Source organism: Rhopalosiphum maidis, chromosome 2 (assembly GCF_003676215.2).
Source record: "Rhopalosiphum maidis isolate BTI-1 chromosome 2, ASM367621v3, whole genome shotgun sequence".
In the NCBI taxonomy this organism is placed as follows: Eukaryota; Metazoa; Arthropoda; class Insecta; order Hemiptera; family Aphididae; genus Rhopalosiphum; species Rhopalosiphum maidis.
Window position 1 is genome coordinate 84,363,262 of NC_040878.1, and position 27,840 is coordinate 84,391,101.

The 27,840-nt window shown below is 27.2% G+C and overlaps 2 protein-coding genes across 6 annotated transcripts; one reads left to right on the plus strand and one right to left on the minus strand.

The window, feature by feature from the left end:
- The first annotated feature begins 2,377 nt into the window (after positions 1-2,377).
- LOC113551646 (protein borderless-like) lies at positions 2,378-27,693 on the plus strand. Of its 2 annotated transcripts, XM_026954012.1 has the most exons (10): positions 2,378-2,847; positions 5,198-5,519; positions 8,695-8,973; positions 9,766-9,956; positions 10,707-10,922; positions 13,218-13,471; positions 14,579-14,754; positions 15,639-15,872; positions 26,028-26,246; positions 27,287-27,693. In XM_026954012.1, the coding sequence occupies exons 1-10, from the start codon at positions 2,518-2,520 to the stop codon at positions 27,310-27,312; spliced, it is 2,247 nt and encodes a 748-aa protein (XP_026809813.1). In that variant the 5' UTR covers positions 2,378-2,517; the 3' UTR covers positions 27,313-27,693. The 2 variants fall into 2 exon arrangements, with proteins under 2 accessions (XP_026809813.1, XP_026809815.1); XM_026954014.1 differs by lacking the exon at positions 27,287-27,693 and having other exon boundaries at positions 26,028-26,993.
- On the minus strand, positions 18,013-24,098 carry LOC113551647 (double-stranded RNA-specific editase Adar-like). Of its 4 annotated transcripts, none has more exons than XM_026954016.1 (5): positions 23,955-24,098; positions 21,747-21,807; positions 19,822-20,700; positions 19,123-19,748; positions 18,013-19,061 (listed from the first exon to the last, which is right to left on the minus strand). In XM_026954016.1, exons 3-5 carry the CDS (start codon positions 20,641-20,643, stop codon positions 18,638-18,640), a joined length of 1,872 nt encoding a protein of 623 aa, XP_026809817.1. In that variant the 5' UTR covers positions 20,644-20,700; positions 21,747-21,807; positions 23,955-24,098; the 3' UTR covers positions 18,013-18,637. The 4 variants fall into 4 exon arrangements, with proteins under 4 accessions (XP_026809817.1, XP_026809816.1, XP_026809818.1 ...); XM_026954015.1 differs by having other exon boundaries at positions 21,742-21,807; XM_026954017.1 differs by lacking the exon at positions 23,955-24,098 and adding an exon at positions 22,126-22,906 and having other exon boundaries at positions 21,742-21,807.
- Positions 27,694-27,840: the final 147 nt, after the last annotated feature.

Sequence of the window (27,840 nt, forward strand, 5' to 3'; positions counted from 1 at the left end):
ATATTATTTTACATATATAGTTATTTCGGAATAAAACACTGTAAACGTGAGTTCGTCGTCCTATCAAATCTCGTCCGAGGACTTCTGGTCGCAATTTTTGTTGATCATATAACAAAATTGATGTATATATACAAGAAAATAGATATCTACTATGGAAACGGCATCGAAAATATAAAACTTACATTTCTGTAATACCTATATTTTAATAATAAATTATCTGTAATATTTACGTCAGTTATCTATTTTTCGTAATTATTTTGCGAATAATGGATACTGGGCATAGCCACATAGGTACAGATACTGGATTGCGATAATGTATCGACGACAATCAATAAAAATTTTAATTTCTAGTCATAGTCATACATTTTTAAGTAAATAAAATATTTTTAAGGACATTATTGAATGTACTATATAGTAGTAATAATAACGTGACGACGATCGATCAACTAATTTTTTACAAATAACATAACTACACAACATAGGATTATAATTTTTTATACATTCAATAAAAAATATTTAAAATTATTGATTTATAAAAGATAACTTAAGTTTATAATACATAAATATTACATACCTACTATGTATTTACTTATTCACCAATAATAACATTCTTAAATAAAGAAAATTAATTCAAGATTTTTATTTTCATGAAATCGTTTTTTGGAAATACTGATCCTGCAGGAAAATGTCCACCATGTATCAAGAGTGTCTGTGGATATAAAATCGTTTTGATTTTATCATAATATATGTGTATTACCTAAAGATATAACTAAAATGCATACTCAATCAATTCATTATATTTTTTAATGTTCAATGTCAAACACAATTGGAAAAGAATACATCCAATATAAACTAAATAATAATATATATTATAAATTATCAGTTATTACGAAGTGGAATTTTAATATAATAGTTACATTTATGATGAAATAACTATATGTAATAACTATAATGATAGTAACGTGCACCCGGTTATTGCGGTGTATTATAGACATGAATATTAGAATAATATATTATCGAGTATAATTCTCTAATTCTCGTACAAGTATTTTGAACAATTGCAAAAAATTAACATATATGTAGGAACGATGAAACAAGTATAATTCATCGATTGCTCAATACACGCGACGCATGTTTGTATGCAGTCTTTGTTTATAGTTGACATAACCTCGGTGGATTGCGATCGCGTGTTTGTTACCGTGGATGAGGGCAGGAAAGCTGCATCCTGCATGAAGCGTGTGCTTCACATCTTAATCGTTGTAAAAATGTAGAAAAAAAATCGCTCGATTAGAATATTCTGCCGTTCCGTATTCGTCATTATCACTATCACAGTATCACCATGTTTGGAAATCGGGTACTGTTAATTTAGTAGTTATTACTATATTTTTTCTAGCTACTATTTTTATTATGAAAATATTCTATAGGTGTATACATTTCTATGGACGTTTAGGATAACATTGTAGGTAATATAAGAAATTATTATAATAATACATTCTTTTTTCGTATTTAGGAAGTTTTAGGTACGTGATGGGAGCTGCTGAGCCACCCTTTCCACCATTCACCAATCGCGTTTGCACGCGCTTAAATTGGATGTCAAAAACAGAAATCGTACTTGAATATTACATACGTTGAATGCACCCTTTCGTTAGACATAATTATAACTATTACATTATTATAATATTTATATTACCGTATCTATTAAGGATTTCTAAAAAAAAAATCAAACTCTTAATCGTTATTCCCGTACACGTGCATCAAAACATTTAAAACTGTCATTTTTTAGTTAAATTTTAATTACATTTTTTTAACCAAATGAATTATAAAGTATTTGCTTATCTTAAAAATTGACTGATTGAAACCAAATTAAAGTTTTAATTAATTATATTCACGTGGGCATAACTAGATTTATGTCATTGTATTGCAGTTATTACATAACACGGGGATTTGTAAAATAGCAGGTACACTGTTAAAAAGGTGCATATCAGTTTTTAAGATCGAAAAAATTAGGTCAAAGTTAATGAAATGAATTTAATTCAAATTTAAACTTTTTTTTTAAGAAAGAGGTGTAATTCGATTTTTCTGTGCGTGTTTGAAAAAAACAATTGGTTAAACGTTTGAATTTTTTAGAAATTGTGTTGTAACTAATTACTCATAAATACAAATTTGTTACCCCGTCGGATTTTCAAAAATGATCCACTAAAGACAACGAGTTCCCGCCAACGGACGCATTGTCCCTACTTAAAAACGTAACTGTACAGCTGTTAAATAGTACTGAGTACTGACTACACACAGATGTATTGTGTTGAGTATATCATGTTAAGTATTAAAGTATAATAATATAATATTATACATTTAGTGTTGCGTGGTCCGACCGCAAGTCCGCAACCGACGCGTATGTACACAGTTATTTGTAAATATTTTCCTACGTCACGTGCGTTATATTATTATTGTTATTAAAGCGAGCGGACGACGACGACGATATATTATTATTATAATTTGTCGTGTCCGCGAAATAATATGCGAGTTCGTCGGGTTTGTCCTCCCGCGCGGACGCTGTCGCGACAATATCCGCACTGTACCGTTTACCCTGCGAACTGTCGGTCAACTGAAATCGCGGTCGTCATATCGAAAACGCGTGGTATGTTCGGTATACTGATCTTGTACTTGTCGACGGCGGCGTTTCTGTTTGGCCACTATGGTTGTAACGGTCAGACAACTACTGATGTTGGCTCTCTGACGTCCCAAATCGGTGGTTACGCGGTATTCAAATGTCCGGCAGTACCACAACCACGGTTCGACCACGACGGCGGTCTTCGCCGTCTTGTGGCTGTACGCTGGACAAAAGACGTGAGTAGATATTCACTTATTATCCGAATATTTGCAGCCGTTAAAAAATTTTAATCATAACTTTCTGTAAATCCGGTATAATGACTAAAATGTAATCTTGCTCATTGGAAGTCGCAGATGGAATAAATTCGGTAACCTAACATACTAAATTGTTGTGTGCTTTTGCTCCCAGATGTACCTACCTATTAATCTATTATATGATGTTCTATTACCTAATACACGTATACAATTATTTTAGTGAAAATTATATAAATTCAGATATTGTCAACATTTACTATAGGTATAATATTATTAGACTCATTATAGAGACAAGATATTTTAGGAATCAATATGATAATTCACGTAATAATTTACATCATTGACTTGCCTAATCAATTAAGCAATGTTTAAATGTATTTTGCATTGTCGGATTTCTTGATCGTTAATTACAAACTATTTACTATGATAACGAAAATGATCGCCAAGCCTGTCGTCATTATTTCAGTTATTATTTTATTTTGTACGTGTTTATGGGTTCAAATTATATAAAGTTAGGTATTACTGTTTATATTTACTTTTGACAATAAACTTTTGCTGACTGACTATTTGTAAGCAAGTTTTTATATTATATTGTAGTATGATTTTAGATTTAAATATAAAGGATTCAAGAAAAAAAACGTATCGTACAATTTCAGAGTATTTATATTTTATAATTGATTTGTATGATAAATAGTCAATCATTGATAATAATATTATTATTTTAATTAAGCCTTGGCTGCTTGGCCTTCGGCTGACATTTGATTTATATTTTACTTACATGTAATGTTATAAAAAATATTTCCTTCTTAAATGCTACTGAAAATTGTTTTATAAGATGTTATCAGTATTAATTTCTTTTGTAAATCAAAGTGTGTTTTTGACGGATGTCTCGTCTTAGTGGCCTAAGGATTGGCGGAGGAACTCAATGATGTTACGCATTTTTCTGGCTGCTTCTGTTTGTCTTCATTCTACGAGTAGGTGTTTCGTGTTTACTATAAGCGGAACTTCACAGGTTGTGCAAATGATTTGTTCTTCTTTTCTCATTAGGTATCCATGATTGAGTGGGATGTGTTCTATCTTATAGGCGTATTAAATTTACTTATTATTTTCTGGTAAATTTGTTTGTATTTTTTCAGCGCTCGGTTGTTAGTTTGATTTCATTTAATTTAGTTTTATGTCTTTTCTATTTATTTGACCATTTTGTTCCAATTTATATGTTTATTGATCAAAGAGTGTCTTCGTAGGTACTGTATTTTAAATTTTTTAATTATTTGCTGAACATTTTGTCAATTCGTTAACTTTCATGTTTTTTTCAATATCACTGTGTTCAGGTACCTAGGCTATGATGGTGAATTTTTTTTTGTAGGTGTTTCTGTCGAAAATACCTATTTTTATGCTTTTTATTGTGCTTAAAGAGTCTGGAAATAATATAATTAGATGATTGTTGATGATTCTTTTTGTATTTTATTACAAAATGTATCACTAACATTTCAGCGATACATATGCTAAAAATGTTTACTTTTTGTGTTAATTGAGAATTAGGTGTGATTATTACTATACACTTCCTTTTTTAGTTTTTGAAGCATCGGTCATCGATGTATACGTGTATGTTTGTATTTGGGAATTATCTGATCATTTCATAAAATAATTGTTTATACATGGCTTTTGGTAATAATATTATTCTTAGATAGATAATTAAATATAAATAATGTATTTTTTTTTAAACGTTAAAAATGTCTATTTTTATTGATATTTGATAACAAACATGTAGCATAATATTGGTTTCATATTGTAATAAGCTATTAACTTTAATTATTATTTTTATTTGTTAGAATGTTTAAATTCTTTGGCTTGGACGTTACACTCAATATTATTAATATGTAAAGTATTTTGTACTATACTTTTTAAAATTGTAACTTGTAATACAATATTATTAGTAGTCGTGTACTTATATAAATTTATTAGAAGATATTAATCAATAATAATATTTTAATACACAGAGGACAAGTACTTAAAAACGAGTACAATACGAACAGGGTACATGGTGTGCATACCTGACAATTAATTAAGGTTAGCGGTAAGAGTGAAGAATTGTAAATAACATTTTTCAGATAGGTATATTGGGTTTTCTTTTTTAATAATTTATAAAAAGTAGTGTATTTCTTTTAAAATGATTATATAATAATCTAAATTTCAGAATAGTATGCATTTGTAGTAATTTATAACTAATAATTATAAATTATAATATATTATATGAGAAATTGATATAGCCATCATCACAAACTGCTGCGACGTTTGTGATGATGTTGAATTTATTATATTCATTTTACAGGGGCAGACGGTATTTACGTGTTCAGAGGGTACGTTAACCACCGACGAGCGATACGACGGACGAACTGCCGTGGTAGAACCCCCCAATTTTAGTGATGTTGTCTCCATTGCTATTAACGTTTCCAGTCTTCGCGAATCAGACACAGGTGACTACGAGTGCCATGTAACTTACAGTGGTGATGCAGGTCCGCTGCAGCATTCATCGTCACAGCCACCTTTACCCACACTAGCATCACCCCAGTCGAGCACAGATTCAACGTTGAATACTGTCGACAACGACATGGGTGGTACAGCAGGTGTACGGTTCAGGCTTGATGTTGAAGGTGAGGACTAACAGTTTGTTTATAATTATTGATTACAATAAGAATTTTTCGATATTATAATCGTCAAACTTGAAAGAAAATAAATTAATTTGATTTAATTAGAATATAATATTATATTATAATGCTTAGCCTTATTGGTAATTATTTTAATAAATTTTGGAGTATTTTATTGTTTTTAACGTAGCATCAAAATTGCAGCATAGTAATATGCCTGTACTCTGTAGCTATACCAAATTAATATACTATAATTTTATGTCCGTTAAATAATTTTTAATTTTATTTACATTATAACATTTTTAATATTAATGTATTATGTGTAGTGTATCTGTATTATACATTAAGATAAATTATAAAAATTACGATGTGTAAACAATTATTAACATTGTGATATTCGTGAATTGAATCAATTTCTCAATATTAAATAGACATTTTAAAATGTATACTTGTTTAGATAATAAAAATGGTTTGAAAAAAGATAAATTTGCTAATCTTAAAAACATAAGTCACTATACCGAAGTTACTATAATATCTGTATGGCTATGATGTACCTATTGCCACTTTGTAATGTTTCTTCTTTATTCAAAATCATCAGAAAAATATTGTTTGAATTAAATAAAGCAAGAGAACTATAAGCTAATAGGCACATACCTAAAATAACAATAAATGAATTAAACGATTTAATAATAAAATTAATTAATTGACTAATAAATAAGTAAAAATAAAATATTTATGTAAGGTACTTGGGTTCCAATTTAAATAGTATCTATATAAAAGGTGACACAAAAAGACATGAGTTATGACAAATTTATTTGTAAATAATAATTATTGTACATTTTTTTAATAAAGAATTAAAGGTATATAATTATTAGTTGAAGCTTGAAGCAAACCTTCCGTTCTAACAAATAATTTGTTATAATATTAAAAATTATTAAAAGCATTAATTTTAACTTAAATGTCAAGACTATTTTAAACTGGCTGTTCAAGTTGATATAATAAAACTCTATTAGGTTATTAATTATTTATATTATATAATAATAGGTAGCAGGTACCTATTATAGATTTTATATTTATATTTATCAATTATTATCAGTACGTATTACTACAAAATAAAATAATACAGAATAAAAATATGACAAAGTTTTAATAATTGTTTATAAACAAAATTTCTGTGACGTTGTATATAGATAACTGATATAGTAAATAGTAATATGAACGAATCTGTCTCTGTTGTGGTTTAAAGTCTTTACAAAATTATTTAGTCAACTTCAGCCATCAAATGTGTCCATATAATAATAATTTAGATGTTTTAATAAAAAAATAATAATAATAATAATAAATAATATTTATAATCGTTGTTCGTAAGTGAAACATCATTTATATGTATAAGTTTACAGCACATTTCAATATACTTATCTAATAAGAGTTTTATTGAATTTTAAACGATTTATTTCATTAAGTTAATTTCTAAATAATGTGTTTTTAAGCATTCATTGACTAGCTTAGAAGATTTAGTCATATATGACCCTGACTTACTGATAAAATTGAACATTGTTAGAGATTACGAGGTCAGCCGAAGAAATTACGAGTAAATATTATTCAGGGTCCTTTTATTAATTATTTATTGTAGGTATTGTTGACAGGATGGGCTATATGAAGAAGTGAGTCGAAGGGCTTGTATATGTACCAATCAAAAATATCCCACAAAAGTCTGTCAACAAAACTAACATATTATTTACCGTGATGCTATTTTATATTTGTTCATAGTATAAATTATATTTTCATTAAACCCTTCCCTTCCATAATATATACTTAGGTTAGGTTTGCATAATTTATATATTAGGCATGATCCTTAGAGTCTTAGACATTATAAATTGACTGTATACTTACTTATAATTTCTATGGCAATTGTATAATCTTTGTTATAGTTTCTCAACATAATAAAATTGTCTAGGGTTTTATAATGTATCATTTAAGAAAAATGCTGCATCAGTATTTATATTAATTATAAGTTTATAGTGTGAAATGTGAATAATAATATAATAATAACGACAATAACCTTTTCCATACTAAAATTAAATTAATACTTCCTTGTACTACGTTGGTTATATTATATCTACCTACATGGCTGCATGATAGCAAAACAAGAATTAATTTATTAAAAAATATATTTTTTTAATACATAATAAGTGGTAAATATTTATTTTTGAATGGTTTATTGATAAAAAAAGGAGGAACGGAGTACTTCTCTTAGGTAACTCCTAAATAACTTAAATTCTTCGTTTAAATATCTAATTTTGTCCTGCAAATGTGAACATTTAATGTCTATAAAAAATTGTATATGATATAAAAGTTGAATATTTTATACATTTTTAATGACAGAATTGTTATTTTATGTTTAAATATCCAATTTCATCAAAATTTAAATTTTAGACGCTCGTACAAACATTTGTAAATTTATACTTAACTTCTTATTTTAATTCTTTATGAGGATAAGGAATCTTGTATAGTTGTGTTACATTTTTAAACATTATGTATGATTGTTATTAATTTTATGAATTTAGATATTTAAACGAAAAATAACATCAGAAATATTATTGGAGAAAAATAATATATAACCGTTTCATACCCCGTGTATTCCTGCTTTATATTACATATTTTTCTTCCGTAAATTCCCGCACAGTATTGATCTCCCTCATTTATCCGATGTTTAAATGCATATTTTTTCTCTATACATGTTTTATCTATATACTGATAGAAAATATAACTACAATTAATTTTTGTTTAATACATTTTTGATTTTTCCAACATGAAGTGACCTCGCATAACTTGATGACTTTCATCCATTGGTCAAATGTTTGTAATTAATGACTACTCTTCGGGTTCCTTGCTCAATACGGTTAATTTAAAAGCTTGATTCAATTTTAGTTTTACTGTACTTAAATTAAATATTTTTTTTTTTTTAATTTTGCCTACGATTCAATCTATAAAAATTAGATGCAGATCTATAATCTGCAATAATTCTGTGTACAAAATAAAAGTAAAATAAATATAAGTATATACAATAAGACTATTCAATTTTAAAAATAGATTGCTTCCAGCGCAGTTGCTGTAAATTGTTAAATATAATGTAATTGTTGTATTATTTAATATAATATAATATTATATTGGGTTTTAGGTGGAGACGTATTGAGTATACCACCGATCAACCAAACCCGAATGGAACACGAGTCCGTTCATTTCAGTTGCGTCAAAGAAGATCCCGAGTTCGTAGTCCAATGGTATAAAGACGGCGTGCCGCTAGACGATTTACCATTTTTGAATGGTAGATTTCTCGTAACTCCAGAAGGTTCCTTAGACATCTATGATGCAGCATTAAATGATAACGGTTTCTATTCGTGCCGCATAGTATCGGAAAAGGGAACATTGACTGCCGGTGCTTTTCTCAATGTTCAGTGTAAGCGTTTAATGAATGTTGATCAAATCAATAATTTATGTCATACTAACTCCTTAAATATATTCAATCCTTAAAAAATGTTTACATAATATGGTGAATATTATTGTTATATAGCATATAATATTGAAATAGTTTTTATTATTTCAGTTGACTGTTACTTATATTTTTAACCTTAATATACCTAACTTTTGTTATATAAAGATATTAATAATTATTCAAATAATTGTGTAATATGTAATATTTAAAACATTTATGGGGCTTATTGTGTGTGTGAGAAGGGGGTATTATGTAAATTGGTAAATGTAAATTATTTGCTTTAAAAAAAGTTAGGCAAATGGATACCGCTCTGGCTCTTCTGTACATTAGGTGTCGAGTAGGTCATTATTATATAGCTGTGTTAATAAATTTGAATTTAATAATATATCATTGAATCATTTACGAAGAACGATTCTGAATGGTAACGGTCTATCAGCCTATATCACCAAATAATAAAATGTTTATTTGATATAGCTATTAAATTCATATATTTTATTTTAAGTATTCACATAAATTGATACATTTGTCATTTTTTTCAAAAATATTGCATTTATTATATTATTAGTATTTAATTATTAAAAAAAAAAAGTATATAAGTTCTATTAAGTATCACATAAAAAACACACATTGTTGTAAAATCAATACATTCATCGCTTCGCTCATAATCTAAAATGTGAGCTCACCCACCCTAAATTTCAATTAAATCCTCGGCAATGTAATATACGGTTTAATTATATAATATTGCGATTTTTGCAGACAAAGCGAAAGTTGTGTATTCACCTGCTGAAGTTTTTCTTGCTTACGGGAAGCCTGGTACTTTGGATTGTCACTTCCATTCTAACCCGCCACTGACAAAAATAAGATGGGAAAAAGACGGGTTTTTGTTTGATACATACAACGTGCCCGGAGTTTACCACAGGCTAAACGGGTCTCTTTACTTTGATCGGGTACGAGTTAATGCTTTATATTATACTTAAATAGTAAATGACCCTAAAATTTCGTATCATCTTATATAAGCATTTCTGTGACTGTGGCAGTGTGGCACATTTATATATTTAAAATTTAAATGCAGTTTTTTGCAGTATAATCCATGATAATTTTAATCTAGAGCACATATTATACATAATAGATTATAGTTAGAAAATAGTATTAAGATATTTATTATTATTATTTAACTAATTATCTTAAGTCATCACTACAAATTGTGCCACAAAATATTTGTTCCACATTATATTTGTTCTAATTACTATTGCATCCTAGAATATACGTCTTATGATAAATTATGGATCTATTTAAATAAATAGTTAAAATGAATTGTTTTTTATTTAGTTAGTTTTGAGTTTGTTATTATATTAGTTATAACTAAAATATACAGTAATTTTTTTTTAGTTTGATTATTTATAAATATTTTTCATATGACTTAAAGAGAGGTATAGGGGGTGTGGGGGCTACGCCCCCACGGCTTAGTAACGTTTAACAAGTGATGGGGACGCTCTTTTTTTAAAAGTTAACAGAGTCCCCCTACTTTAATTTTGCTAAGTCGAGCACTGTATATATACATATATTATAATTATATGATAAGTGTAGACAGTGTAGTGTATACTATTTTTGATATTATGTATAACATGTGATAACAGTAATTGTAAATATGTATATGATTTTGTCCATTATATTATGTGCATTGAATGTGCATGTAGGTAGAAAAAGAACACGGTGGCAAATACACGTGCACGCCATTCAACGATTTGGGAACCGAAGGGCCGTCTACGCCAATGGACGTTATAGTCCAGCACCCACCGAAACTAATTGTTGTACCGAAAGTGTTGTATTTCCGTAAACTCGGCGATAACATCACAATGCCATGTGAAGCAGAAAATTTCGACAATAGAGGTCCGGCAATTGTTTGGCAAAAGGTATTTTCATATAATATATAAAATAATGGTTTTCGTCTTTATTTTATTGTCATACATTAGGAATTACGCAAATTCGAGAGACACGTGAATGGTTGAACCTACTGCCCTCCTTAATTGTTCATCCAATTATCGCATTAGCTCATAGACTCATGGTCTTATCCTAAAAAACACATACAGCCATCTACAGGCGGTGGTGTGCAAGGAATTATTTAACATAATATCATTGTACGGCATAATGTGTTACTACTTACTACGTACTAATGATCTATTGCCGTTTACAACTATTAATTATTATCAGGGCCGGCGCAAGGGCAGTGCAACCGGTGCACCTGCACAGGGCCCCGCACAAATTTGGGGCCCCGCGGAAAACAAATCATTACTGAATAAATATTATAATTTAGAAAATATTACATTATTAATGAAAATATTATATTTTAAACTACAGTTGAAATAATAGTTTGGTGATATCTTAGAGAACAGTACTTGTGTACTATATTTTTATTAATACTGTACTGGTGATTGACATAATAACTTATTAATATACTTGTAATAATATTATTATTATTGTATTTATAGTTATAGCTATTATTGTTGATAAAAATAATTATGGGTATTTTCGTGGTGTCGGCTGTACATGCATTGATTAACTGAAGAGTATAAATAGATTATGTTGAATGTTGTCATGTTGATAATATTATTTTGATCTCATTACTTACTTGTGTCTACTGATATTATTGTTTCATTTATGAATTTATGATTTATCTGTCATTTGCGCACACGCATTACAAGTGTAGAGACACGCGAATAATATTATAATATATTAATATTTTTAATATTCATACAACTGGCAGTCACTATAGGTAAATAACTTTTTTATTATTAATATTATGATTTCATTTATTTAGTTTATACAACAGTAAATAAATGTATTGCATTTTAAATTATTTAAAAAGTAAACATTCTTATTATATTTTTGTATGTAATCTGGAGTGTATTTATGTGTTTATGACACTTATTAATATATAATATTGATGGGAGAGTGGTCACCTTCATTTTATGTCAGAATGTTTTAAAAGAATAAAACAATTAAATTAAATTAAAATAATAATAGTATATTTATAATCATTCTGCACGCCCGGCCCAACTCGGCAAAAGGGTGCAGACAGACTACTAGACCACTGATGACATAAGACATACTAAAAAACATAATTATTATAATCGATCTCTATTGTCATTTATCGTCGTGGTCGGTCCGAATTGTCGGCCGACGCACTCCGACAACGTACACAAAATAATATAATAAAAATAGATCGAATTATATAAAAAGTCGCCGTGCGTCGTGTAGACCACGAAATTAATTAAGAACTATCTAAGAAGTACTATGTCACAAACAAGACTAACTGGACTTTCAACAATATCCATTGAAAAAGATATAGCTGAAACTATCAATTATGACACACTTATAAATGATTTTGCAAACGAAAAGTCAAGAAAAAAATCGTTCTAAAATATATAATCAATAATAAATAATGTAATATATTATTTTATTGTATACATTTATTTTATATATATAACTAAAAATAAAGAGTAAATATTAAAAATTAATATAATTAATTAAATAAAAATAATAAAAATATTTTATTTCAACTATTTTGCACGGGGCCCCGCAATTTGTAGCGCCGGCCCTGATTATTATGATATGATCTCTAAGAGAGACATATTTGATTTATTGTTTATACAATAACCTGCATATTTTTTTATTTTTAACGTTTATTCGTAAATCATAAATACTAATAACAAAATATTATTTTCCTAGTTTTAACATGCATTTCTCAACTAAACGAGTGGTTTGCATTAATTGCAGTAATTGCACTACTTCAGTACACAGTATACATATGCTAATACAGTTATGCTAAGTTATAATATGCAACATAATTTTATAATAATAAGAAAATATTTTTATTGTGCGACAAAAACCATACAGATACAATTATTAATACCTGTATAGAGCAATGGTCGGCTACCAGCGGCTATTGTATACGGTCCGCTTTAATTCTAGAACGACGATTTTTTTTATCTTTATACATTTTATTATTTTAAAGTTTAACAGTATTTTTTTCACAGTAATATAAAAAAATAGTATACATTTTTATTTTTGTCTGGCCCACGAACTCTTTTTGATTTGTGAATGTGGCCTGAGAATCCAAAAACGTTGCCGATCAATGAAATAGAAATTAAGGCTATTCAAATGGTAATTATAATTTATATTTATATTATTTTTATACATATTTATAGGCAGACGGTAAAAGTTTATTTTATCCACGAGTAACAGTCACTGGAGGTAATCTTACTTTAACTGGCGTGAGGAGTGAAGATAGAGGCGTCTATAGATGTGTGGCGTCCAATATCGCAGCTACTATATCGGTGGAAACAGAATTGATAGTCGAAGAAAACTTATTTCATCGTAAACATTTCGATTTGCACGTTAATTCAACTAACAAAAATATTGTGGCTTATTGGAAACGACCCTATTCATTCTGCACAGTTTGGTTAGTGATACTTATTTTTATAATCGATCAGACTTGAGACTATAGAACCTAACCTATAAATCTCGGAAACTCAGGACTCAATCTTGCAAGATTACCCACGGGTAGAAAATTTTATTAATAGGTTATGATAGAAAATATTTAGTGAAATTAGTTTATGAAATCATAACTTATAAATTATAAGCATATTATATAAAAATTAAATAATATACTGCAAGAAAAATGACGATTTTAGTTATTTCGTTGTAATATTTATTCAAATAGTTAATAGACTATTTTTAGGTACTTTTAACATTTTACCACTGTTTATTATTATTTACTATACACAATGAAATTTTAAAAATATTTAAATTAATTTTAAACTATTTATATCGTTCAAATGTTCAATGGTAAGATGGTATTGACTTATAATAGTAATTAGCAATTAAAACTATATTAAATAATATTATAATAATTACCATTCACCATATACTTCAATGCTTGTAATATAACTAAATGATTTGTTTTATAAGATAAATAATTTCAATATGTTCACCGTATTATTATTGATTATACTGATTATAGAATAATTTAGGATCTATGGAATTACTAATAGAGAAGACAATTTATAAAGCAATATAAATACATATTTTACAATACGGTACCTATATTAAACTTTATAATATATACTCGGAAATTTAGATTGTCTTCCCGTTCAGAAATATTTTTTATTATATACAATGATTTATCACTGAATTCAAATTTTTCCATATCCATTACTTAAACCTAAGTTTAACCTATGAGGTACTCGACACCTACTATACCATTTTTAAAAATAAAAAATGTTTAATATATATTTACCTAGCCATTATCTATTGTTCTATACATGACACATGATGTCAACACGTGAATTGTAAATTAATTTTGTTATAAAAACATAAAAAGTTTTGTCAGAAAAAATGCATTTATTTTGGTGTATAGGCAAATTATGTAGTATATGGTATTTGTTTAACTTTTCAAGTACTCGTATACACGTGACAACTTTGTATCACAATATATTATAACAAATCAAATAGGTAGCGACGAAGACACAACGTGACTTTTAATGTTTTATACAATACGTCATTGCAGGAGTAGAGACACGAGCTCAGCGTCGTCAAATTGGAATGCAACGGCTTCTTCCAGCGATGGGAAAGCAATCCTATGGAATTTAAAAACTGGTGGGGAATACGAGATAATGGTATCGTGTCGGGACGAAATGAGCGGTGAATCTATGTTCAGCAGATCCATTCTGACAAGATCGAAAGGTAAGAGCGTTTTCACAAATTATGGTATCATACGAAATATAATAACTAATAGTACACTTTTGCAAACTGGAAAGTATCTTTTGTTTTTTTTCGGTTCTGAGATATTCAATTAGGTACTCAATTGCTTAAAAGGTTATGTTCCGGTTCCGGTTTTTGAAAAATATAAATTAAGTGTTCTTAGTGTTCTGGTAAAATTAGTTTAGATTTCCGAGAATTAGTTAGGTAAATACCAATAAGGAGAGTTTTATGTTGTAAATGAAAAGTGTATTAAACAACTTATTAAAGCTTAAGGTGAGAAAGAATACGTCAAATAAATAAATTGTATTCTTACATTCTTTATTAGAGCGTTCAGATATCGTTATTACGTCTATTACGTCTTACCACTATATATATTTTATCATAAATTATTATTAAACTAGAGGCTGATGAAACTCGATTCCAGCGTATATGTATTTTTACCATAGATTATTATTAAGTAATAATTTTTCATTTTGGCATACTTGTAAAACTAATGGTAGACCATAGACCACATACTATATGACCATGCTCATTAATTGGGGTTTACTATAACCAAATTACACCGATATAGTTCCGTATATTATGTATTTGTTCATTATTTTCCGGTCAAAGTCATATAATACAGCTAATTATGCATATCAAAAGAATATATTATTAACAATGTAAATATCCATTTAAATATTAATATTTCAAGAAATAAACAACTTTAATTAATTAGAAAACATTATATTATACCCATTTAATTTTTCATTTAAAAATACAGATTCTAGCCTCTTCTACCTGTATGGTTATATTATGTAATTTTTAATATTTAGCGATTTCCGTTTTTATGCAAAACAATCATTAATATTATATTATTGTCGTAGTAACCGTCAACCGGTCGACCGAAGAGTTGCACGAAAAGCCTCCGAGTCTTGTCGACGACAACCACCAGTTTGACATTCGAGTCGAACGTTCTGGTATTGGTTACAATGTATCGTGGACAATGGATAAGTCCAGCATCGAACATCGCATTAAGCGGTACGTGGTAAAATGGTACGACGCGCACGATGGCTCAGAACTCGGGTCAGCGTCAACCGCAGCCAACAAAAGATACATAGGTAGGTAAGGTTCAACATACGAGATTGGAGGTAAATTGGGTCCGTGATAATTTTTGTCTATTTTAAAAGCGGTAAGTCGAGTCTCGGATATAAAAAGGTTGTAGCAAACCATAGGTACAACTATAGATCTAAAATATTAAAAACTTAAAACTTTAATATTTTTTAATAATTCTGTTTCAATAATACGTCATATTATGGCATATTATAATGGTACACCGCCCGGACACCAATTAATTCTCGTTATATAATTAATCGTTTAGAATTTGTTAAATTTGTATCATTTAAGTTTTTACCTAAATATTAACATTTTTTCACAGAACACAATTTTTTGATTATTTATACCATTATTATTTATTTAGAACATGATATAAAAACCACATATACTTTAATTTATATATTTTTTTCCGGGACTCGACTTACCTACTACCTTTTTTTTCCCAGAATCTAATTTACCGAGATAAGGTAATTTGGGATCCAATTTACCAATCCCGACGAAATTATATCTATCAGCTATTCAATCTCCTGATAAAATAAAAATAACCAACAGAAATCCTTTAACATATTTATTTCTGTATCTCATGTCTTTTTGTGTTTTTTTTTAACAATATTTATGTAACTATACAATTAAAACTCTTATTATTATAGAATTAGCATAATGGCCATTGGTCATTACTTTTTATTTTTAGCTTATAAGGCTTGTTGGACAATTTTTCATATGAAATATAATTTATTATTTAAATTATGTTCGAAAATATTTTTCTGGTACACGGACCCCTCCAAAAATTGATTCTGAAGACATGCTTGATAAAGCCATGGACCACAATTTTTAATATGTACCTATTTAAGGTATATCTTAAATCGAGTTATGGACCAATATCCCCTCCAATTTAAATACAATTTGGGAACAATGAAAAAATAAAAAATCTGAACTCACAGAGATATATGATAGCGATTTGAATTAAAAAGTGTATTACCCTAGATATAGGTATATTACAAATGTCAGTGTACACAGATTTGGATTACATTTTTAATTAATATATTGGTATGCCGTTTATTTTGATTTTAATTTTATTATATTATTATATTAAGTAGGTAGTATCAATAGTGTTGAAGTTTACAAAAAAATTATTATATGCGTATCTATTTTCTGCTATTAAATGTAAAGTGTAATTGAAAAAACAAAAAAAAAAATTATTCAAAATAGGAATTTTTAAGCAAAACTCTTGCTATACCTATCCAATATAATGTGATAGAGCTAATAGGCTAGTAGCGAGTAGGTACCAATGGTACAATAGCTTAAAGAATCTTTTTCTGTGTAAAAATCGTCTAATAATTTATCAAAATGTACCTTAATTTAAGGGATTTGACACTGATTGTTTCTGTTTTTGTCTTACACACATGGAACATAGAATTTTAAGCATGTTATTTGCCAAAACGTATCAACTGATCTAGTAAAGCGATAAAAAATCTGAAAATTTATTTCAATTTTTTGTTAAGTCTACTTGATAATGGATTTTCCACATTTTTGATTTTTTGATTATAACTTCTTCAAATGGTATTGAAATGACAATTTTGTAATGTAATTGTTTTTAGATTTAAGGTGATAAAATCAAAAATATTGGAAAGTCGATCTTAAGTAGACTTAACAAAAAATCAAATCAGTTTTCAGATTTCTTATTGCTTCACTAGATCAATCAGTACAAGTTCTACGTATCAAATTCCTCTAATAAATTAATGATTTGTTAGGTATTCAAGTTAATTAATTAATTTTTGATGACATTTATTAAATCAAGTTGCTATACCCTAAATTTTGATTAATGGTTAATTTATAATATACTAGTATATTTATAAAAAAGTATTTAAAATGTATTTGAAAATAGTGTATAAATACTAATTGTAACCTCAAAAATTAACATTAATAGTACATTGTATTTAAAATAAATAACTAATTAATTTATATCCGTTATAATTTAGTAAATTAACTTACACACACTTGATATATTTATTTGTATTAGGAATTTCTTTTTAAAAAAAGCTAGTATTTAATAATATAAATGATTGTATTTGAAAAAATCTTTAAACACTTTACATAAATTTACAAATAATTTTAAGTATCAATATACAATATAAAATTTCATAATTTAATTTCTTGCAACATAATACAATGATTAATATGTATTTAGTGTCTAATAATTGACTTTTATTGGACATACAAATTTCTCAATAGTGATGCCACACTCACACTCCTTACCAACTTATCTGCGTATATTCACTTGATTTGTCTTATCCTACATTATGTTTCCTAGACTAAAAACTACAGTCAAAACTCAAAAGTCAAATTTGTGAATGTTATTGAGATGACAAAAAAAGAAAAAGAGTGCTTAAAGATAACTTAAGAGGAATAAGATAGTCTGTGGCTTTAATATATTTTGAATGTTTATTTTTTGTACAAACCTCGTATGCTATAAAAAAGGTGAACAAATTTGAAAACCATACATATTATTGAGAAAGGCAGAAAGAGAGATATTAAATATAACTACCAGAAAAGTCATTATTAATTTTTAACAAGTGACCATAAATAGAGGTAGAAATCAAAGTTTTTTTTTTTTAATTTTAAACAAAATAATTAAATATAAGCAATAATTAATTTATTAGTATAAAAAAAAAAAAAAATGTAAATAATACATGTAGCTAATAATTTATTTAGTCAAATGTTCATATTTGTATATATATAACAACAAAGTGCATGTGTGTTTTAACACTTTTTAACAGCCCTGATTGTTATAATTATATGTAACATTATTACTTGCATTAACAACATGTAATTCAAAACTTTTAAGTTCTTCGGGTTTGTGTACCCAAGTTCCAAAATTTAATGATTTAAATGTTGATATTAATTCATTTTTAGCAGCTACATAATTTTTATTTTTATTTTTCAATGAATCATAAAATATATTTGTTTCATTTTCAATAAGAGTTGATAAATTATTTGTAGCAATACACAGTTTAATATATTCATTAGCCAATGAGGTTTTACATACTCTGGATAACTTGTTTTCAATTGTTCTACCTAAACTTCCTTTAATAATTTCAATTCCTTCATTTATAATCCAATTTATGCAGTGAGGTGATTGTGTAGTAGATCTACGGGGAAGTATACTATAACCACGGAGTTGAGGTTTTTGTACTCTGCAAGTAAAAAATAATTAGATAATAGAGATTTTAAATAAGAAAATGGTTAAGTACTCACTTATAATCTTGTGGTAATTTATTAATGCTGTTTTCAACACGACCATAAATTGTTCGCTTCATATGATTTATATTGAACATACTTCCGATTGATATTGATTCTAAATAAATAGGTTCAACAAAATTTGATAATAAATTTCCTTGAAGTCCAAGTACAGTCCAACGAGTTAGTTTGTCTGAACATGACATAGTAACAAGACGTTCACCCTGAGCAACTCCATCGTATGTTTGAAATTCTCGACCAAATACAGATACAGTGCCAGCACCATTTTCTATTTTTGATCGAAGCAAACCACGATTTAATCGATTTAACTGGTGTTCTGTGTCAGAGAAGCTATAAATTCTAGCTTCACCACAAGGAGCAGTGTTTATGTATAAATGAAATGTAATATCTTTTGCTAATTTGAACTTAAATTTGTTATCATCTGAGATAAATATAGAAGGATGGCCTTTCACCGATTCCATGAGTTCTTTATAAAAGAATTTCATTAGGCATCTACGAGTCAATATTTCTGCATGGCAGTCATGTAAAGATTCACCACTTAGGCTCAAATAGTTACCAGATAAACATTTTGTACCAGTAGCCAAACAAATTACTTGTGCGGAGTTCAAATCTTCTTTGATCATCTATATAAACAAACAATAAGTACATCAATATATGTAAAACAATTCATTATTAACTAGGTAATAATTTATTTACTTTGATAATACTTGCTATAACTGAGTATTCTTTAAATTTATTTTCAGTAAATTCTAATTTTTGATATACTTTGTCTGTGATTCCAGCAAAATGATCAATAATTTTAGAATCATCATAATCAGTGCGCAACATTTCTATTTGGTTTTTGTACTTAATATTGTCTATTGGCTGTGCCTCATACAAAGATTTTAAGGCATTACGACATGCAATTTCTTTTGCTTCTTTTTTATTTTTCCCATAACCTATATATTTATTACCAGAAACAATGACACTAATTGTTTCCAATAGCCCATGGGACTGTTCATGTTCATATGTTAAGGTTTGTCCTGGAAATATTTCATGTAGGATACATACTGCTGATGTTTGATGTACAGCAACTTGGGATTCAATTGAAAGTTTTTTTGAAAGTGAGTTTTCAATAAAATCATCTGTACATTGTCTCTTAAATACTGGTATTGCTGATGTTTGATGTACATTAACTTGAGATTCTATTGACAGTTTTTTTGAAGGCGGGTTTTCTATCAAACTGTCTGTACGTTTTCTTTTGAGAACCGCTTTATCACTTTCTATAGTATTATTGGTCTTAGAATTAGCATTATAATTTATGGAGGATGATTTGTAATTCATTATTGCATTTATTTTTGCTCTTTTCTTTGAAGAGCCACAACCATCAAACAGAGAACCATTTAAATGTAACGAAACTTTGAACGTAGGCAAATGTGAAGGTCCATAGCGTATAAAAGGAGACCACTCGTGATTAGGTTGAGCTTCATTGAAATCTCTTAATAAAGTTGTATTATCAATACTGGTTGACTCATCCATATTTTTAAATAGTTTTAACTTAACATACTAACAACAGAAACCACAATTTTTGGTAGTCTATAAAAAAAAATAAAATAAAAATATAATGATAAATATTCTTAGTTACTTAACTTTTAAGTAGATAATATATTTGATTAGGTACGTATATAATTAAACTAATAACCAATAAGCAAATAAATAACAAATTAAAAATCTATAGTAATGAATTGGACTCATAAGTTCATGCACTAAAAAATGCATAAATTATCATGCATTCATGCTCTAAACATTGGCAAAATATGCATTAAAATATGCACTATGTAAAAAAATCATAGGCAAATTTTGAAATAATAAGATAAGACATGAATTAATTTTAAATGTACAATTTCTTTTAATTTTTATACACTTTAAATTAGTTAAAATTAATAAAAATAAATCAAAACTAATACTATCATATTAATAAAATAAGAAACAAAAATGAACCAAAATATTTAAATAAATAAATATAATATTTTTATGTAATAATATGCATTAATAACCCTAAAAATATATTATATGACAAATATGCCTTTACACTCAAAATATGCAAAAACATGCACTATTAAACTTTATATAGTTATTATTATTGTTATGAAATGGATTTGTGTCTCAGTTAGCATGTTTTCCTATGTAGCAAAAAATACATGCAAGTGCATGAACTTACGAGCCCTAGTAATGAATAAACAACTCTTTGAATAACGAACTCATTCAATTAAATTATATTTTAAACTTTAATAAAAAAAATGCATAAAATATAACAAAATTATGAAAAGGGTAGTTACATTTTCTTATCATATAATTATTGTTGTTATATATTAAATCAACATTTCTAATTCATTATTGTAATATTTAATTTGTATTGGGTAATTATTGTAAAAATAATATACTAGTAAAAGTATAATACATAAATAAATTGAAGGTGGGCTGTTTTCTAATTTACTAATAATAAACTAGGTTAAGTTATATTAACTGTAGCTGCTTGGGAACATTTTAAGTACATAATATTATGATTGAATAAATTAAATTTTTTTCTATAAGTTATGTAAAAAGAAATATGTATATATATATATATACACCTACTTTACTTTTTTTTTATCTAACTGACCATGTTTGAATTAAATCATACTTTTTTTCCTAGGTAAGAACCTGTAAAAAGAAAATAATACAAATTAAATAGTACATTCCATTAAATCATTTATTGGTACTACTAATACTATGTTAAAATAATATTTTTTTTTCGTCAAATTAAATTATATACAAATTAATCTTATATTATTACATTTAAATTTTAAAAGATTAATATACAATCTGTATCAGTTGACACAATAAGTATATTAAAAGTTAAGAGTTAAAAAATATACATGATTATAATTTTATAAAAGAAGCCACCCAGTAGTGACATTTTCAATTTGAGGAGCATGAAATATTCATGTTAATTACATAAAAGATCTCAACACCACTTACATTTCAATGGAGAATGGAGCGGTCCACCGAGGAGGAGAATTTCTGGTTATGGTAGCAGACACTAAGTTTTTAGTTAGAGGATTTGTATAAGAAGTTAGTCTATTGTGAAACGTTTTATATTAATGCTTAGCTTCTCTTAATTTAATGTTTTTAGATTTAGATCTGCGTGGAGTGTATCATTTGATACATAAGAAATTTTGTATTGAAAGCAGAGTATTTATTATAACAAAAAATATTTCTTAGCATTTTTAGTTAATTATTTAAAGTCAAAAGTTTTGGATTTAATGAGAAGGGCCCAAGTTAGTTAAAGTATAGGGATTGTTGGGTTGGTCTGAGGCATAATATTATAAAGAATAGGTAAGAGAATACCTCCTCGAGAAACATTAGCATTCATAGCAGCTGTCATAGAAGACAAAACTGGTACAAATTTTAAAATGTCGTTTTAAGAGGTAGAATTTGATAAAATGGTTGTACGCTGGAGGAAGTTTTTAAGTTTAAATAGCAAACCATCATGCCAAACTTGATCGAAAGCTTGTGATATACCAAGAAATGCACATGTGCAGTATAATTTTTTTTACAAGGAATAGGAAATTACATTAACCACTCTATGTGGTTATGTGAGGTACGAAAATCAAATTGGGGAGGGGGGTCAAGTAGTAATAATTATTGGTAATGATGTGGGAAATGCGTTTGAGAATTAACCTTTCTAAAATTTTAGTAAAAAAAATATGAGATTGATAGGTTTGTAGGAAGTAAGCAGGTTTGAAGGTTTATAGAGCTTAAAAAATATAATAATTATTAAAAAAGTTTACAATAATATAATATTATAACATAATTGTAGAGAATTTCCAGATTAGAGCAAAATAGGAGTTTTAAAATTGTGTTGTTACATTAATAATTTAACAATATTAAATGTACTTAAATACCTCAACACTTATACAATTTAAATATTTTGTTATGGACTGGAAGTTCAAAGAACACAAAATATATCATATATTAGATTTATTCATTTGATATTAACTTAAAAAGGTACTGGCAAGCATGCAATTCAAATATCTGTCACTCATAATTTTTTATACCTAACCAATAAATTGTTTATTAGATATAATAATGCAAAATCAAAAAATAAAATATTCATTCTATATGTATAAATAAATCTGTCAGCTTGTATAAAATATGAATTATGTACAAAAAAAACGTTAAATCGCTAACATTATTTAATATGCCAGCATTTTTACAAGTAATATTGACAATATTGTATAATAATTGTTATTTATTTATACTATTATTGACATTATTCGATTTCATATTGTTAATTATTATTATTTAATAGACAATATATATCATGTGACCAACACCAGCCTCTATCACCTTAAAGTCTTAAACAATATAACATTGATTATAGCATGATAAAGTAAATAGTCTATTCTATAATAATCAATGATTATGCTAAGCAGTTATCTATGCTTTAAGATTAGTAAATATGATATACTTTTTATTAATTATATTATGTCTGATATGACTTATAGAGTGGGAGGATATGATATTCAAAATAATGACGGGAACGGGAATGTTTTAGTTAAATTAAAAATTAACTAACTCTATCATTGATTCACAGTTCATTGGTCATTGGCTCATTGCCCATATGTAAAGCGCTAAAGTCATACTATTATTAGTATTGTACCACAACGAATAATATAAATAGATAAGTAATAAAATGTATGTACGAAGATATAATGAATATTTGAAAACTGTAAATAATTATAGGTACAATAATGTGCGCCACTATAACACAACACTAGCCATAAATATTAGTGCTTAGTACTTACTCTGAACGAATGGCGAATTAGTTATAACATAACATGTAGTTAAAATACAGTGTAGTAAGGTTAGGTTAAGTAGTTTGGTTTTAAGATCTATATTTTATAGGTATTCTAATTATTTATATGACATTGTAGTTACTAGTTTTTTATATTATCTTTTTGTACAGGACCTTGTTATCAATTAGCCGAGCTATCGACCGTGGTTGTACCATAGAATAACCTAACTTAACCGCCTTGCCGCGCCACCCGTCAAACGTGTTACCACTTATCACATCACTCGTTTATTTGAATGTTATTTTTTTCGTATTATTTGTATAGAGTGGTGAAAATATAGTATTCCCTTTACCTATTGGCTACTTGATTGGTTTTTATTATTGCAATTATATTTTTTTTTGTATTTAATTTATTTTTAAATGTTTTATTCGATTAATGATTACACATTAAGATAAAAATACGTTTTTTAAAGAAATATGCAAGGAAAAACGCCTCAAAAATAGCCTAGTAATATATTTTTCATTTAGTTAAATAAATAATTTATCATACACATTACACAAATATGTATTCAATTATCATATAGCTAAGATTATAAATCCTTAAAATAGTTTCATTTGATAAACGTTTCTCTCTTTATTGTTGACTTTTTTTTACATTTATTTAAAAGTACAAATGTAGCGAAGCCAGAGGAATAACTGCGTAAGTATAGATTATGAATGGAATGAGTTAAAAAGTTCAAATAGTTTTTAACTTTCAATAAATGCTAATACGTCAGATTCTCACTATCTCTTGTGATGTATAATTTATACAGTATAAATTACCTACTTTATTTAGTATTTGGTAGTTGTTTTATAGGTTATCCAAAGCGTATTTACAAAAAATAATCTTAAGATAAATTAGGGATGACCGAAAATTTAATATCGAATGAACTGATAATACCAATAATATTGAACACATCAACAATAGGTAGGTATACTAAAATTAGTTAATTAATATTTTATTCTATTTTAAAATTGTACAAAATGTTCAATGGGAAATTATCACAGTACCGCTTACAGGGTGACTCTTTTATTATGAACCACTCAATATTTCAAAAAGTATTCATGTTTTTGAAAACATTTTTTTACAGTTTCAAGTTGTTAAAAAACATTTTTATTAAAAAATTATATTTTTAAATATTTTTTATCCTATTATTTTTTTAAGATTTTTACTTTTTTGAATGACAATATAGTTTTAATTTCATATTCCAAAGTAGAATATTTTTCTGAGTATTTTGATACATAAAAATCAAATTTAGGGTGAGTAGTTTATGAGTTATACGTATTTAAAATTTAGACAAGCGGAGTAGTGGACAAACATTTTGCGGTGTTACCCCGTACCACTCCATTTCGCGCATAAGAGTACCTATAGAGTAAAGACTATAGTACCTAAGGATACAAATTATTTTGAAAATTTTGCGATGTATAATACATAATAATGATAATAATGATAATACACACATTTTGTGAAAATTTCAAGTTTTATGATTTTTCAATCATGAATTATAACAAATAACAAAAATCTCCCGTTCTAAAAATTTAAACTTCAAATGGTCATAAACATTAAATTTCACTTTCCGATAGAAATTTTTTTGAATAAAGGTTAAAAAACTTGAAGAATGTATTAAATTTTTAAATTTTTTTAGGATCAGGATAGTATTGGAATTTTTTATTTTGTCTTTCCTAACTATAACTACCAATTAGTTCCTATTTTCTACCAGAAACTATTCTTAAAGTTGAAAATCAAAGCCTTTTTACTGTCACAAAAGGTGATGATAGACACAATAAAACTTATTGTATATCTTTGTAAAATCAATATATTTATTCGCTTTGCTTTTTTCTTAATTATTTAAATAGTATAGTTTATAGTGTTTGTGAATTAATATTAGTTACAAGTTATAATAAGAATAATATCATGTGATACTTAAAACATTTTCGGGTGTTTATGTATTGTAATTAATTTACGAGACCAAGTTAAATTCGCATCATCTTATATGTGCATGTAACATAATACAATATATTATAATATTCATTTATCGTTTCTTAGTGATAGAGCTAGCTAGTGGCAAGACCTACGGGATTCTGGTCACGGCCACCTCAGCGGATGGCCGACAGATGTCCGTCGGCAGCCGTTCGTTCCATTCCCCGGCGGCAGCGTTGGCAGCAACTTCCACATCATCGACAGCTTTTACAAAATACTATTACATGGTGCTTTTCGGTCTGCTCATTGCCGGTTTCGTCGTATTGTGTTGCAATTGCTGTGGCGGTAAGGGCAGATGATATTGTATGAACGACAAACATTAGGTATATCGTATATGTATCCACTGACAAATAATATCCGTGGTATAAGTAACGCCGATTTCTACAAATATTTATTACTCATATATCTAATATTGTATATTATGTGTTTATGTGACAATATTTAAAAAAAAAATTATCACCCCAACCCAAAAACCTACGTTACCCACCCCTGTTATAAGTAACGCTATGTTTCCATATCGTCGATATATTTTTATTATTACGTTTTACAAACCCACACGTCCATCAGTATATTAATTTACTATTAATAATATAAGTTAATAAGTAATCGACTGCATGTGAAGTGTTTCATATTATTATAACGATAATTACAGAGTTCGGTATAACTACCTATTATAATATATTGTGCATACTAAATATTTATCGTCATTAATTATTATTATTTATTACTATTATTATTTATTATTGTAATTAATACACTATTGACACGTTTTCTGCTGTGCCTAATCGAAGTCACATTATTAATATTATTGAAGCTTTTTCAAATTATCATATATACGTCATCCACAGCATATATCCACTATCCAGGATTTTAGTATTGTATTATATGAGCCAGCCTAAATCACGAGAGGCCACCGTGTATCATCATGAACCAATAAATATAAATATATGTATAATTATCTACTTAATTTCTTTCATACTTTAATACGTGACAAAATGAATAATTTTACATACTTAAAAAAATTACATAGAAATAGTTATTATAAAGACTATAATTTTAAATTGTAATATTTTGTTGTTGTTATTTTGTACTGATATTAATTATAAATACAATTTAATATTTGTTTTAAGGGATTATTCTAATAATAATAAATAATAATTAATTGGGTACTTGCAGAGTATTTATTATTAAAGAAAATTAATGTAAAAAAAATTACACCTAATAACCTCTTAAGAGAACGTTATACATACTTGCACATACACACTACATTAAATGTACGTTCTTCAGAACTATACATTTATGCTAAATTAACTTTTATGTTATAGACCAAGGGTCGGGAACCTTTTCGTAAGAAAGAGCCATTTTTTCAAAAAATTACAAAACTATGATATCCAGGGAGCCGCACAGGTTTGAACAAAATTTTTTTTTAATTGTGGTGTATAAATTATTACTTTATTAGTACATATATTAGAATAAAGATAGTATTTCATCGAGAAAACATAATAATACGTCTTAAATTTATAAAATATAGAAAAACTTTATTTATTCCTATAATAACGCAGGTATAATATAATTTATATTTTACGGATCTCGATTGATAATTATCCAAAGAGCCGCAGATTCCCGACCCCTGTTATAAACTATATTTAAGGGAATTTTGAGTATTTTAAATTGTAATATTTTACATATTTATAACTTGCTCAAACTTTTTTATCTAAATTAGTAAACAATATAATAATATTTTTTTAAATAAATTATACAAGTTTTAATAATATAGTTAGAATATATTGAGAAATAATCTAGTACAAGTCAATTAATTTAATATAAATCTTAAACGATAAAATAATTGGACGAAATTATTTATAAGATTATAATATCT

Coding starts and splice junctions, on each gene's coding strand:
- LOC113551646 (XM_026954012.1), top strand. CDS start 2,518: ATGCGAGTTCGTCGGGTTTGTCCTCCCGCGCGGACGCTGTCGCGACAA. Junction 2,848..5,197: donor CTGTACGCTGGACAAAAGAC/GTGAGTAGATAT, acceptor TTCATTTTACAG/GGGCAGACGGTATTTACGTG. Junction 5,520..8,694: donor GTTCAGGCTTGATGTTGAAG/GTGAGGACTAAC, acceptor ATTGGGTTTTAG/GTGGAGACGTATTGAGTATA.
- LOC113551647 (XM_026954018.1), bottom strand. CDS start 20,643: ATGGATGAGTCAACCAGTATTGATAATACAACTTTATTAAGAGATTTC. Junction 19,749..19,821: donor TTATAGCAAGTATTATCAAA/GTAAATAAATTA, acceptor TTGTTTATATAG/ATGATCAAAGAAGATTTGAA. Junction 19,062..19,122: donor AAATTACCACAAGATTATAA/GTGAGTACTTAA, acceptor TTTTACTTGCAG/AGTACAAAAACCTCAACTCC.